Raw genomic sequence first — 15,352 nt, forward strand, 5'->3', positions numbered from 1 at the left:
TAGTACTTATGAAATGCCTGCAACATTGCCTGGCCAAAGGTACACTCTAGTATTTGCTATTATTAAATGGTCAGAATAGAAAATATTAAAGCTCTATTATTTTTCTCTCATTCAAAAAATTCTAAATACCTATAATAATCTAATTACTAAATTCCAGTGGAGTTTATAATCCAATTCTATTTTTCTGAGGATAGGAGACTGTTGAAATTAGGTAGAGAGGTTGAATAGTATTAGAAATATACTCACATTTAAGTGACAACATGTAACTTTAAAAAGTTATCAGTATATAATGGGATCTCAAAAGATAAATGATGAAATGTTCTATGAATCCTTAAAGAAAGACCTTTTCTTTCTGAAAAATATTGCATTCTCTCTTATATGTGGAATCTACAAAAGCTAAATTCATAGAAGTGAGAGAGTAGAGTGGTGGTTACCAGGGGCAAGGAGGTGGGGGAAATGGGGAGATACTGGCCAAAGATTACAAAATTTCAGTTATGTAGGATGAATAAATTCTAGAAATCTAATGTATAGCATATGGTATCTAGAGTTAGTTATAGCGTATTATATACTGGAAATTTGCTAAGAAAGTAGATCTCAGATGTTCTTGCCACACACACAAAAATAGTACTTGAGATGGGTATGTTAATTTGCTCAATTGCAGTAATCATTATCATTTCACTATGTATATGTATGTCAAAGGATCATGCTACACACCTTATACCTAAACAACTTTTACTTTAAAGGAGATACAATGGGATTCGGGGGGGGGGGTCATAAATATGTTTATAATACTGATAATGATTGATGATGGTTTTGTGTAAGCATATGTCAAAATTTCTGAAACTATAACATGTTAAATATATCCAATTTTTCATTTAAAAAATATTTTTTTCTTTCTGATACAAAATATACAAATATATATAATCTCAAATTCCCAACCGGGAATTTTCAGCTTTGCCATGAAATGTTAAGGTCCCTACAGGTGGGAAGTTAAGAGTGACCAGGAAAGATTCTTAGGAATTACTGGCAGGTACAGCAGTCACTAATCATATACACTGTTTTTGTTTTTTTTTTAAGATTCACAGATTATCATAACTGACTTTTTAGGAAACTAACTCAATCCTAAACTTTACCAAATAAGGTGTTTTTTAAACATAAAAATGTTTTTTTTTTTTTTTAACTAAATAAGATCAGAAAGAGTAAAGAAAAGAGAAGAAAAATATTTCAACAGAATGTTAATATTCTGGAAGGTGCGATTTGAAAGTAGTGAAGTAAACTTACTGAAATCACACAGTCTGCCACTGGTTTCTTCAAAGCATTTTCTGAAGTCTCTTTAAGTTTAGCCAGCAGCATTCCAGTAACTTGCTCAATTGCAAAAGGTCTCTCTTCTTCTAGGTACCGCACCTAAAACCAGAAGTTGAGATATTTATTAAGAGTCTTTTATTCATCCAATATATATTCTGTGAGGATCTACTCTATACATGATAGACAACAGCAAAAAAGACAGTCTTTGCTCAAGGAAGTTATATTCTGAAAAAGATTATTCTACTATTACCATCTCTCATTTCTAAAATTCAAGTGACTTACACATAGTAATATAACCAAATTGTTCCCCAAAATGTCTTCCTGCCTTAAATCTCTCCTTTTCACAAAAGCAATTTTTCAAAAAGATTTTAAGAGAGAGAGTGTGTGTGTGCTAAGCAGGGGGAGAGGGGCAGAAGTAGGCTCCCCAATGAGCAGGAAGCCTGATGAAGGGCTCAATCCCAGGACTCTGAGATCATGACCTGAGTTGAAGGCAGACGCTTAACGGACTGAGACACCCACATGCCTCTCACAAAAGCAATTTTTAACATTCACTTTCCAGGCATATATTGAACGAGAAAAAGCTCAAATAATCCTTCTTTTGAAAGTTAAGAACTCTTCTGGGTTTAAAATGAAAGATTTAGTCATACAGTTTTAGGAACAGGATATTAGAGTATCAGGAAAGAAAACTTCTTATTAAAAAAAGATATTTTATCTATTATTCCAAGGTTTCTAGGAATAATCATAAGTTAAATATTAGAGATGTATACATGAAATTTCAAAATTATGTTTTTTAGACCAAATAACCACTTCATCTTATACACAGGTTTAAGAGTAGGTTGCATTTAAGCACACAAAAGGGAACTTTACAATGCTTCTTGATGAAGGAATACTGGAAGATGTGTGCTTTAGATAATTAAGCCCTTTTATAATAACCAATAAATTTATGAGCAATATAAAGTTACCCTGGAACCCATATAATAACTACATTTAGTTTACTGAAGAAAAAGTTATGTCTTACTTCTGTGTCCTTAGTGAACCAAATTTTATTCTGTAACACTAAACTCTGGAAGAGCTTTTCTCAAGCAGCACAACATACGTGTGTGTAAGTGTATATATGTATATTTATGTGGCCATGTTCATCTCTATGAAGTCACTCCAGTTTATGGCTAAATATTCCATTGTATAGGTACCACAATTCATTTAACCACTCATCAGATGATGAATACTTGGACTGTTCCACTTTATGGCTATTATGAACAATGCTATCATGAAAATCAGGTACACGTTTTTGTGTGCACACATCATTCAATTCTCTGGTCTATATAACGAAGAGGGAATCTGCTGGGTCATATGGTAACTTTGTTTTAAGGTAAAAAACACAAATGCTACCATGTTTTTGTTAACCAATCTATAACTTACCATCTCAGGATGTAGAATTAAAAACCAAGAATCCATCTCTTATTTGGAAGTAGAGTTTGCTTTAATATAACAATTAATATACTTATGCAGTCTATTTTTCTAAATCACTTATGCCTCTGCCTTTATTGCTTAAATACTGTTCACTTCTAAAAGTTCTTCAAATAATTTTTTCTTTTTTTTTTTTTTTAAGATTTTATTTATTTGACAGAGATCACAAGTAGGCAGAGAGGCAGGCAGAGAGAGAGAGGAAGGGAAGCAGGCTTCCCGTTGAGCAGAGAGCCCAATGCGGGGCTCGATCCCAGGACCCTGAGATCATGACCCGAGCCGAAGGCAGAGGCCTTAACCCACTGAGCCACCCAGGCGCCCCTCAAATAATTTTTTCTTGACAATAAAAGTATTGTCTGGATTTTTAAAATTATCTAGGGGCACCTGGGTGGCTTAGTTGCTTGAGTATCTGCCTTCAGCTTAGGTCCTGGTCTCCTGGTCCTGGGATCCAACCCTGCATTGGGCTTCCAGCTCAGCAAAGAGTCCGCTTCTCACTCTCTCTCAATCCCTCTTTGCCCCTCCCCACTGCTCATTCTCTCTCTCAGATAAATAAAACCTTTAAAAAAATGAAAAAATAAAAATAAGAATTATCGAATTGTAATTGTTCTGCACTCACTAAAGCTTACTACAAAAACTCAATCTTTGTACATACATACTAGGTCTAGGGGAAAAAAAACTATAAACAGGCAATATTATATTTGATTTCTTGAATTTAAATATCTTTGTACTCTGAGAAGCTTACCTTAACTCCTGCACTTCCATTAGGCATCTTCTGCAGTTCATAAGGAAGCCTGATCCTTTCCGTTTGCACAATGGGATCATCAAATGATCGCCCGTGAAGCTTTTTGAAGCCATGAATTGTATTTCTTACATTTGTGACTATCTGTTGGCAGTAAACACTTTTATTTATTGATATTTAATGAATGCAAAATCAACATTATGCTAATATTTAAGACCACCAAGTCTCCTTATCCTACACATTTAAGTTTAGAATTATACACAATCATTTGTCTGGCTTCCAGCTGACAGTAAAATTATACAATAAGAATGTATGCATCTTATATATTGCTCCACAAATTCTCTTCCTATCCTAGGAATGTAGACTCAAAATTAATGTTTTCAAAAAAGAAAGAACAAAAATGTAAAACTTTTCGAGTAATACGGTGAAAATCTATCTACAGCTCATCTGTTTGGTTTTCCTCACCTTTTGCTTTAGTGAATTAGTACGTTTGACTTCTCTTTCTTCCACTTTCATTCCTAAGTTTTTATTGAAACACTCTTCCACATTGCCCCCTTTTTCTTTTCCTCTTAATATCTAGTTCTTTGTGAAACTTCTCATGTAGTGAGAATGAAATTTCTTACGGTTGAGAAGTGCTTCTAGGCTGGTAAATTTAAACTCCTTCCATGTAGCATGACGCAAAGTTAAAGTGTCTGAATTTGCAAATGGCTTGTATTTTAGCTAATTAATTTTTTAACTAGAACATCTAGCTCAAACTATACACTAATATTGAGATCTAGTCGCTGTCCTCTTAGTTAAAGTCAAACAGATCTTGCTCTTCAGTTACAAGTTACAAGATGAAAGCTACAGGGACACTGAATTACCACATTGGTCTCTTTAGGAGGAGTAACTTTAGTTTCCATTCTTTATAGCGACTCTGTTATCTATGATACGCTTAGAAGATCACACAGAATATAAGATGTAAACTTTAGTGAAGAAGTCATTTTGGCACAAACTCAACATGTGTTAATGTACAATATGAAAGTGTAGAAGATAACATTTTCATATATAGGCCAATTAGAAGACAACCTTGAGGAAAGTCTTAAGCAAAAATTCCTAGATAATTGAGTCAATTATTCCCATAAAGTCAGGAGGGGAAAAAAGACCTATTAAAGTTATTTTATGACAAAAAGAAGACCCAGGTACACATTAAAATATAAGAAGTAATTGTTAAGGGCTTTTGGTTCAGGGAAATAAAGTCTGAGGAAAATGAACCTCTAACAAAAAACATTAAAAGTCAATGTTCTACTTATAAGCAATTTGGAAGCTTAGAAATATGAATACCTAAGCAGATTCCATGCAAAAGTAGCCACACTGGGTTACTCTGGAAATTAGTTCTTCCATATTTCCCACCTTCTTTTACAAAGACATTGCTTACTTGTTGAAGTGTATATTCTAGACAGGATACCTCTTAGAAAAGTGACCATACAGGAGAAAAAGTGATGTTATACACCCTAACTTCACAACTAAATAAGACTTTTAAAAAAATAAAAGATAAGAAATATTTTACAACCCCAAAGCAAAATATATCTATTAAAATACAAAGATATTCAAGTCTGTCAAATTTCTCTCCTTCTCTTTTCTCACTAACAAAGTGGTAGCTTGGTTACCAAGATTCCAATAAATTCTTCCTGTAAGTCAAAACATCTACATTAACAATTTACCTGGCTCTTAGCTGCATTTCCAATGGCTCGAGTTCTTGATCCCAAAGATATACAGGCCCTAAACAAGGGAAAAACACAAAGTTTGTTCCCATGGTATGTTCATATTGATATGCCATTACTCTATCTCTTGTTCTGAAAAAAATGAATTAAATGGATTAACATAATGATGTATATTCTAAAAATAGGTTAATGAACATCAGAATTTTACATCAGAACATCAGAATAGTTTTATTTCATAAGTAATAGAACAGTAGATAAAGTCAGAACATTAGAATTTTTAGAATAAATGTTGCTAATAGCTGGCAATGCTCTGTTGGCTCCCAAAATTGTTTAGTAGGTCTATGACCTACTAAAAAAATTAACTGTGTTTAGTAAGGCCAGGTTGCATGGATCTAAATCCAAGCTCTGTAATCTTGTAGAAATTACTTAACCATTATTTGTCTCAGTTTCCCATCCAGAAGATAGTGCTGATAATACCTACTCACAGATTTGTAAGAGGATTAAATGAGTGAATATGGGTAAATGGTTTGGACACCATGCTATTTTTTTTTATTACTGCATTTAGATATAAATCTGCTTATAAAAGCAATTATAGAGCAACATTTCATCCAAGTATCATTTCGTGTTATAATTTAAGAAACTGTTTCCATGATTTTAGTTGTAACTAGAGGTACCATTCATTCAACCAATAACTAGGAGCACTATGTGTATACTAGCTACAATCACCGTTGTTGGAGAATTTATAGTCTACAGAAAAAAATCAACATATAGGACTATGAACATATGGACATGAATACTAGTGAAAAAGAATAATCACTTCTATATGATAAAGCTTAGGGAAAGCAAGTGGAAGAGGTAATTTCTGAATTAAGGTCTGAAAGAAGAGAAAAAATTTTAATATGTAAAATGTCCTTTGTCCAAAAGGACATTCTCAGTATGTAGGTATATACCTATTCTCAATACAATAATCAGAGTGATTCTCTTCAAGACTAGGGTCATGAATTTCAGCTGCTGAAACCCTCCAATGGCATCTTGTTTCACAAAGCAAAAGCTTAAGTCTCCCTAACAGCCAATAAAATCCTTCCTGGTCTGGTCCTGGGCTGCTCTACCCTGTAACTTCAATCTAGACACACCAGTCTCTGCTATTTCTAGAATAAGGTAAGCACACTCCTTCCTCAGGGCCTTTGTACATGCTATTCTCTATCTCTGGAACACTTCTAAATATACCCATCCACATGGCTTACACTCACTTTTTTCATATCTCTGCTCAAATGTCAGTTAGTACCTTTTCTATCTTACATAAACATTTTCTGCTCCTTCCCAACATATACATCTCCTACTGTTTACCTAATTTTATTTTCCTGCATAATGTATCACCATCTGATACAGTTTATTTACTATCTCCATACCAGGGTATGAACTCCATGAGGGCAGATAGCATGTGCTCCATTCCTTTGATCTGCACTATCCAATATGGTAGCCACTAGCCAGACATGGCTAATAAGATTTAACCAAAATAAAAAAACTTAGTTCCTCAGCATTATTCACATTTCAAGTGCTCAACAGTCAACTTTCAAGGGCTTAACAGCCATATGCGACCAGTGAGTATAGAGAGAACAGATTATACAATACAACAGAAGAGATATACAGTAGAATAGAAAGTTCTACTTGATAGTACTGGCCTTGATCATTATCTGGTAATGTAGTAAAAGTACTTATTGAATGAATAGAAAGATGGCTCCTAAGGGTAATGTTTATTTGGAGAGTAGGAAGAATACAACTTGACTAGTTTCATTTTTATAATATTGGGGTCAGATTACACAGAGCCTCAAATGGCAAGTTATAAATTTGAAATTTATCTCAGTAGGTAAAGTGAATTAAAGGCTTCTGAATAAAGAACAATCCCTGCTTATACAACAGATGAACTGAAGAGGAAAGATGCAAGAACAATGCCTTTCTTTTAGTAGGCTCCATACCCAGTGTGGAGCCTAACATGGGGCCTGAACTCAAAAACTAGAGATCAAGACCTGAGCTGAGATCAAGAGTCTTAAGAACATTGCTCTTTTTTTTTTAAGATTTTTATTTATTTATTTGACAGACATATCACAAATAGGCAGAGAGGCAGGCAGAGAGAGAGGGGGGAGAAAGCAGGCTCCCTGCTGAGCCTGATGTGGGGCTCGATCCCAGGACCCTGATATCATGACCTGAGCTGAAGGCAGAGGCTTTAATCCACTGAGCCACCCAGGTGCCCCCAAAACAGTGCTTTTTAAGGGTTGAACAGGATACTGTTACACTGGGAGCCACAGCATTTTCAAGGAGGGCAAGCAGTTAAATTCATCAGTTAACAGATTTTGGTTGAATAATTACTTTACGTCTGGCATTCAGTTACTAAAGATATAGCAAGGGGAAAAAGACATGGTTTTGGCTCTTTTGGAACTTACAGTGCTCACACAAATGAAAGTAAACTAGATGCTACAAGAGAGGGTGTACATGATGCTCGATGAGTAGATAATAGAATTGATCTAGAGGAGGAGTATCAGGAAAGGCTACCCCGAAGAAGCGATGAGATTTTAAAGAGTAAATGATGATGGGGGTGGAATTAAAAGATTTGGGAGAGATCATTTTGACCACTGTGTACTGATGGGAGGAAGGCTAGAAGTTATCAGTAATCTGTATCAGGATGATGCCAGTTGAGAGAGAGAGAGAAGGAATTAAGAGTTATTTAGGAGGTACAACTCAGAGGACTTAGTGACAGACTAGATCTTCACTGTCCAATATGGTAGCCACCAGCCATATGTGATGATTAAGCACATGAAATGTGGCAAGTAGGAATTGAGATGTATTCATTTTAAGTGTGAAACATAATCTGGACTTTGAAAATTTAATATTTAAAAAGAAATATAAAATATCTGATTTTAAAATATGGAAATAAGATTTTGGACATATTGAGCTAAATCAAAAATATCAAAATTAATTTCACCTGTTTCTTATCTTTTTGGTGTAACTACTAAAACATTTATGGATATTGCTAACATTTTTACTGAACAGAGCTGGAATATATAAGAGGAAGAAGCAAGTATCGTGACTAATATCTAGGTTTCCCATTTGCAGAAGAGAGTAGAGTGGTGTCATTTAATGAGACAGAAAACACTGTAAAATGGATGGGTTTGAGATGGACCATCGCAGTGCTCATTGGACATGCTGAGATTGAGATATGTTTGAGACACCCAAGTAGATCATCTCTTCCAAATAACTCCTTGATCAACATAGTCACTGCTAGAGTAGGTATTTGCATACCTAATATGGTTATTTATGTGGATGGCTGGCATTCTGTCCTAAAGTTCATCAGAGAAAATATGGATTTGCCTTCTTTTAGCTTACTTTATTATAATCTGTCCTCCTCTCTAGTCCATTATTTGGACACACTTAAGAATACTTTTAATTTTTTAACACTAGGCAACCATCACTTGAGTATATAGAAAATCTTATTCTTAAGATTGATTCTCAAGAAGTTAACTTTTCTTAGAACACTGAAGCCAAATAATAGATTCAACGATCTATTATTAAGTGCTAAATTCTTTGAAACATGCTGCACACACATATCACTTCACAGAGAAAGCTATATAGTTACATTATTCTCTGAAGTTAAAAGTAGACAACTTTTAAAGCTTAAACAATTTAGTGTTACAGCTTGGAAATACGTAGTTTCAATACACAGAAAACCTTCCTTCCATAGCTAAAAAAGAGCTTAACACTCCTTCCTTGATTTTCTTTCAAAAAGATTCTGGAATCAAAATACCTAGCATCTCTCAAAACTTTTACCTGACTTTACTAACACAAGGAAAATAAACACATTATACCATACCTCCTCAGAGGCTGACATAAAAGTTTTAATAGAAAGGATATTCAATACTTTACCCAAATATATATTGTATACTCCATTTATATCATACTTTCTATACTTTATTTCAACTGCTATTTAGAAATTCCATCTTATACCTAAAAACAAATTTACAATGCAGCTTAAATCTCTAATTTCTAATCTGATATTGCCACCACAGTGGTAATCCCAGACTCTCAGAAAATGCCACAAACTTCTAAACAAACAAAACTTCTAAATGTCCTATGTCACTTTTGGTAGATGAGGGGCATAAAAATCAAATGGTAAGTGTTAATTTAAGAAAGTTGTATTTTGCGGCGTCTGGGTGGCTCAGTGAAGCATCCAACTCTTGATTCTGGCTCAGGTCATAATCTCGGGGTTGTGAGATCAAGCACCACTTGGGCTCCACCCTCAGTGGAGAGTCTGCTTGAGATTCTCCCTCTCTACCTCTGACTACCCTCACAGGCATACTATCTCAAATAAATCTTTAAAAAACAACACTGTATTTGTATTTTCCCTTAAAATTTAAGATTAATTTTCTTTCTCTCTTATAGAGCCTATTTTTATAAAGCCAAGCATGATCAGGCTGGAGAAAACACATACTGCCAAAAGACTCTGAGATTTCTCACCTAAGAGGTCAGTACTCTTTAAATTTGTTCACTTTGTCAGTCTCCACGAAGGATTCAAAGCCTCTTGACTGTACCACTTTCATTTTAAAAATAACCCTATTTTAAAAATTGTCAGCTTTCCCTTGCCAGTTTCCATAAAATCAAAATTACTATTTATAGCCTCTTAATGTTGTCAAGTACATACTAAGAAAACAATGGCAGGATGAATAATTATATGAAAGGGCAATCAACTGATTTAAGTCAGGGGGTCATCTCCTGAGATTCCAGAAGCACTCCCCCCATTCCTCACCCCCAGAGTGTCAACCAAAAATGTACCTTCAGATATTGTCAAATGTGCCCTAAGGCGCAAAATTTCCACCTGAGACCACTGTCTTATAGCATCATTTTCCAAATACTGTCCTATGGAATATAATTCTTTGGAGATTCAAATAAGTTGGGAAAAACATTCTTTCCTGGGAGTGTTTCAATGCCTATAAAGCGGATTTGAGAAGCTCTGCAGTAAAGAAAACATATGGTTATTTTTCAAGGTTAACTATCTCGAAAAAATTGCCCCAGAAGGAAGTGGGGGAGGAATGTTCTCCAAAAGACTTCTGATTGCCATTTGCTTTCTAGCTTGCCACGTAGAAAAATAACCATTTTTTTTTTTTTTTTAAAGATCTGAGAGAGGGAGAGAGAGCGCAAGCATGTATGCCTACGCACGGAGGGGTGGGGCAGAGAGGGAATCCTCAAGCAGACTCCCAGCTGAGAGTGGAGTTGACTGGGGCAGGGGTATTCTGTCCCAGGACCCTGAGGTCATGACCTAAGCTGAAATCAAGAGTTGGCCACTTAACCTACTGACCCACCCAGGTGTCCCCAAAAGAAAGACTTCTTTTAGGCATACATGATTTTAGTAATAACAAAAACTTTCCGGTCTTTCAGTATGGACAATGGATAAAACTTTTAAACATATAAAAAATAAAAATTTCTTTTATGAGTTTCTAAATGCTTTTAATAAATGTGCCTAATTCATAAACAAACTGGTTCACAACTTGAAGCTATTAACAGAAATCACACACAGTTGAACCCTGAACAATGAGGGAGTTAGGGGTGCTGAATCCCTACACAGTAGAAAATCCATGTATAATTTTTAACTCACACACAACTACTAATAGTCTACTGCTGACCAGAAGCCTTAATGGTAACAGTTAACACATATTTTGTGTTGTATTATACACTGTGTTCTTATATTAAGCTAGAGAAAAAGAAACATTAAGAAAATTATAAGAAAGAGAAAATATATTCACAGTAGTGTACTGTATTTATCAAAACAAAACAAAAAGTCCACCTATAAACAGACCTCCACAGTTCAAACCCATATTGTTCAAGGGTCAACTATAATTACATAGACATACTTTATAAAAGCTGATTAGTTACATTAAATTAGATGTATTTAACTATTAGATACATTATTTTAAAAGCTGATTATCTTAAAATCGACAGGTCAAATTCCAATAGCAATGCGCCATAATTTTAAAGCTCTTTTGATTACGACTGACAAGGGGTTTGCAAATTACCATTTGCCACCTATTTTTGTAAATAAAGCTTTATTGGAACACAGCTATGCTGATTAATTTGTATTGTAGTGACTATTATACGAAAGACCACCATAGCATGCTAAATACCTTAAACTCACAATAGTATGTCATTTGTACTTATAGTTGCTTGCCTTCTAGAAACTTTTCAGAATTCCTCATCCACAAATTCAAGGCAATAAAGATTTTATCATAGAAAATATTCACACTAAAAGATTTTATAGTCCTAGCTTTGGCCTTGCTAATGTGTGAGCCATCTGTCTTTACATTCTACTTAGCACAATTAAAAAAACAAACAACAACAAAAAAAAGATACTCACTGAATTTTTTTGTCGATGGCAAAATAATAATTTGAAACATTCACTAATAGTGCACTTATCAATGGACGTACAGCCATTTATTTTTTATTTTTTTAAAGATTTTATTTATCTGACAGAGATCACAAACAGGCAGAGAGGCAGGCAGAGAGAGAGAGAAGGGAAGCAAGCACCCCACCAACAGAGAGCCTGACTCGGGGCTCGATCCCAGGATCCTGAGATCATGACCTGAGCCGAAGGCAGAGGCTTTAACCCACTGAGCCACCCAGGCACCCCGTACAGCCATTTAAATAAACAAGGTAAATTAGGTCAGAATGGCTAAAATCAACAAATCAACCAAGAGGTGCTGGCAAGGATGTGGAAAGGGGGAACCTTCCTGCACTGCTGGTGGGAATGCAAACTGGTGCAGCCATCGTGGAAAACAGTAGAGAGGTTCCTCTAAAAGTTAAAAATAGAACTACCCTATGATCCAGCAATTGCACTACAAGGTATTTACCCAAAGGAGCTTGAGAGTATTATGCTAAGTGAAGTAAGTCAGAGGAAGATAAGTACTGTATGATTTCACTCATATGTGTAATTTAAGAAACAAAACAAACCAGCATAGGCTAAAAAAGAGAGAGGCACACAAAGAAACAGATTCTGAATTACAGAGAACTGATGGTTACCAGAGGTGAGGTGGGTGGGGGGATGGGTGAAACAGGTGATGGGGATTAAGGAATGCACTTGTTATGAGCACTGAGTGCTGTATGAAAGCGCTGAATCACTAAATTGTACACCTGAAATTAATATTACACTGTGTTAACTGAAATTTTAAAACTTAAAAAAAAATTAAAAATGAGGTAAATTAGAACTATACACACGAGTTTGAGATGTTCAAAATGTATTTTGAGAAAAAGTTGCAAAATACATACCATGTAATTCTACTTTCGTTAAAAAACGCACAGAAAAACATACCAGTTATATACACATACACTTGTATAAAACTAAAAACATACATACTAAAGTTTATTAGGTGGCTGGGAAGGGCTGGAGATTTACTTTCTCAGATGTATTTAAAATATTTTAAATCAAAGTTAACATAAGCTCATAGTAAGATATACAAAGCCAATTCATATGATACAAAGAATATTTAAATGTTAAAGCCTCCCCTTCCCCCCACCTCCCCAACAGCTATCACCAAGAAAAGTTCTCCTCCTACCCAACTATAGCTACTATTAACTTCTGGAGTTTGGCATTTCCTATGTATAAAAATGTTTATTTTTAATAACCCAAAGTAAGTGATTTCTATCTGTATGCACCGAAGAGGACAGCTCAAAGTAAGGTAAAAACAGTATATTCCCATATTTCCAAATTATTCATACACTGGTAAAGAAACAGGGAAAAATGAGGACAGAAAACCAGAGAACTGAAAATTCAGTCTGATCATAGAGAATTTTGAAAAATACACCTAACAAAAATGTCTTGAAATACTTTCATTTTAAAAAACCCCATTTTCCTTATTGTAAATTATGTTCATAAAAATTCAAAACCTTACACATTATGTGGTAAAAGGACGTCCTCCATAATTCTACCCACAAGAAATATGCAGTTTGTAGTTTACAATCTTCCACACTGCTTTCCTCCATATACTTATAATAACCTATTGTGTTGCTATGCATTTTAATGAATTTGTTAAACAAAATAAGATTTTTTACATGTTCTTAAAATAAAAGCATTTTAAAACAGTTCTTAGAAACTAGTCAAAAACAGGTGAATTTATTGATACTAGAGCAAAGATGCTTCTCAGCCAGATAATTTGTTCCTTTGATTGTTATGTCCCCATTAACCTAATATGGATATACCATCCTTATACCAATGGATAATGGAAGGACTTTGGGGTTCTGGGGGTAAAAGAGGCCTGAAACTGAATCAGTTTCATTGCTTACAAACAGTTAAGTTTGCTTTAGGCTTATGAAAAAAGCTAGTATTACCAAACTCACAGAATTGATATAATACATATGACAATAGAAGCACAACACTTGTCACATACCAATCACTATTATCAACAAAAGTTTTGTTTTAGCTGATCACATGCCTTAGTCTAATATTGAATGAAGGTTCTTGGCTACAGTTTTCTTTTCCCATGAAACTAATCACTTTGATATAATTAAGTCTGGGATGGAAATTCCAATCCCCCACATCTATGCTTAATTGAATACAAACATCCCAAAATGTGCATATTCAGTTATTCTACTTCTAAGAATTAATTTGAAAGAATTATAAGGGTCAAAAATTCAGTCACAAAGATAGTTATTGCAGTATGGCTTATAAAAAAAAAATATAAACAACTTCACTGTCCAAAAAGGGATGGAATTAAAGAAAGGATTATACAAAAACACTGAAACTAATGGTATAGAAGTATGTATTACATAAAAGTTACCAAACAGGATATAAGTGCAAAAAGTATAATTGATCCTTGAAACACAGAGAAAACCATCTGCAAGTTTTATTTCTGGGCGGAGGAATTAAATTTTTCCTTTAATCTTTTAATGTGTCTACCTCTCTACAATGAACATGTACTATTTGTGAAACAATTGCTTTAAATAAGAAAATGTTCTGAAATTAATTTTCCCCTTCAACTTATGCATGTTAATTTCCTTCCGCCTCTTCAATTTATGCATGGGAGAAGAGCAGCCAGTACAGGCCCTCCAACTTTACACAAGGCCAAAACTTAAGCAATTATCTTTTCCATTAAACTGCCCTTGGGTGGGGCACCTGGGTGGCTCAGTTGGTTGAGCAAAGGCCTTCGGCTCAGGTCATGGTCCTGGAGTCCTGGGATCGAGTCCCGCATCGGACTCCCTGCTTGGCAGGGAGTCTGCTTTTCCCGCTGATCTCTCTCCTCTCATGCTCGCTCGCTCTCTCTCTCTCAAATAAATAAATAAAATCATTAAAAAAAATTTTTTTATAAAAAAAACAAAAACAAAAAACTGTCCTTGGTTTATTCACCAGACCTTCCCATGTATAATCAAGTGTTAAAGAATGAAAAAAATGTTAAAAAGCATAAATGCCAAAATGAACTAAATGGAACATTTCCTTCTTCTTTCCACAAGGTCCTTTTGTAATGTATTTGGAAACACCTATGTCTTATTACCTTGGTGTCAGTGACTGGAACAGGGGAAAAAAGTTTTTGAAAGCTAGTTTATATCATTAAATACTGTGATATAATAGAAAATATACAGGTTCTCCAATAGTTATGCTTTTTGCAAGATAACATATTCAATAAACAAAGGTCCAGGGACCTGGAAAAGATATGTTTTCACTCAATAATTTAAATTCCACAGAGTAAACATAGTGTAAGAATAGACTACAGTGAAGTATTAGTTCAGTAACAATAAAAGATCCTGAGGTAAGTAACAGTACACAGCCATGAAAAGAGGGGCAGAGTTGCTAACACAAGCTAAGAATACTTCCACCTTAGTAATTTTCTAGTTTGGACTAGGTTCACTAAATCTAGGTATTAGTGACTCTTACACACAGATCAGAAATATATTAGATCTCAGCCATGTAGAATTAGCCAATGTGTCTAAGAAACATGAAAATGAGCAGTCTAATTTTTTTTTTAAAGATTTTATTTATTTGACAGAGAGAGATCACAAGTAGACAGAGAGGCAGGCAGAGAGAGAGAGAGAGAGAGAGAGAGGGAAGCAGGCTCCCTGCTGAGCAGAGAGCCCGATGCGGGACTCGATCCCAGGACCCCGAGATCTT

At 34.9% G+C, this 15,352-nt stretch overlaps 1 protein-coding gene across 3 annotated transcripts in view; it reads right to left on the bottom strand.

The window, feature by feature from the left end:
• The window catches only part of LOC111155400 (heat shock protein family A (Hsp70) member 4 like), a 45,415-nt gene that overhangs the window by 27,695 nt on the left and 2,368 nt on the right, over positions 1-15,352 (bottom strand). For 2 of the 3 annotated variants that reach the window (XM_022515544.1, XM_022515545.1), the window contains exons 2-4: positions 5,212-5,269; positions 3,512-3,652; positions 1,282-1,404 (exon numbers count right to left, since the gene is read on the bottom strand). In XM_022515544.1, coding sequence (XP_022371252.1) covers positions 1,282-1,404; positions 3,512-3,652; positions 5,212-5,269 — 322 coding nt within the window. The remainder of the gene's footprint in view (positions 1-1,281; positions 1,405-3,511; positions 3,653-5,211; positions 5,270-15,352) is intronic. The other variant, XM_022515551.1, reaches the window with a different exon arrangement.

Source organism: Enhydra lutris, unplaced genomic scaffold, assembly GCF_002288905.1.
Source record: "Enhydra lutris kenyoni isolate GAN:26980312 unplaced genomic scaffold, ASM228890v2 scaffoldscaffold3, whole genome shotgun sequence".
Lineage (NCBI taxonomy): Eukaryota > Metazoa > Chordata > Mammalia > Carnivora > Mustelidae > Enhydra > Enhydra lutris.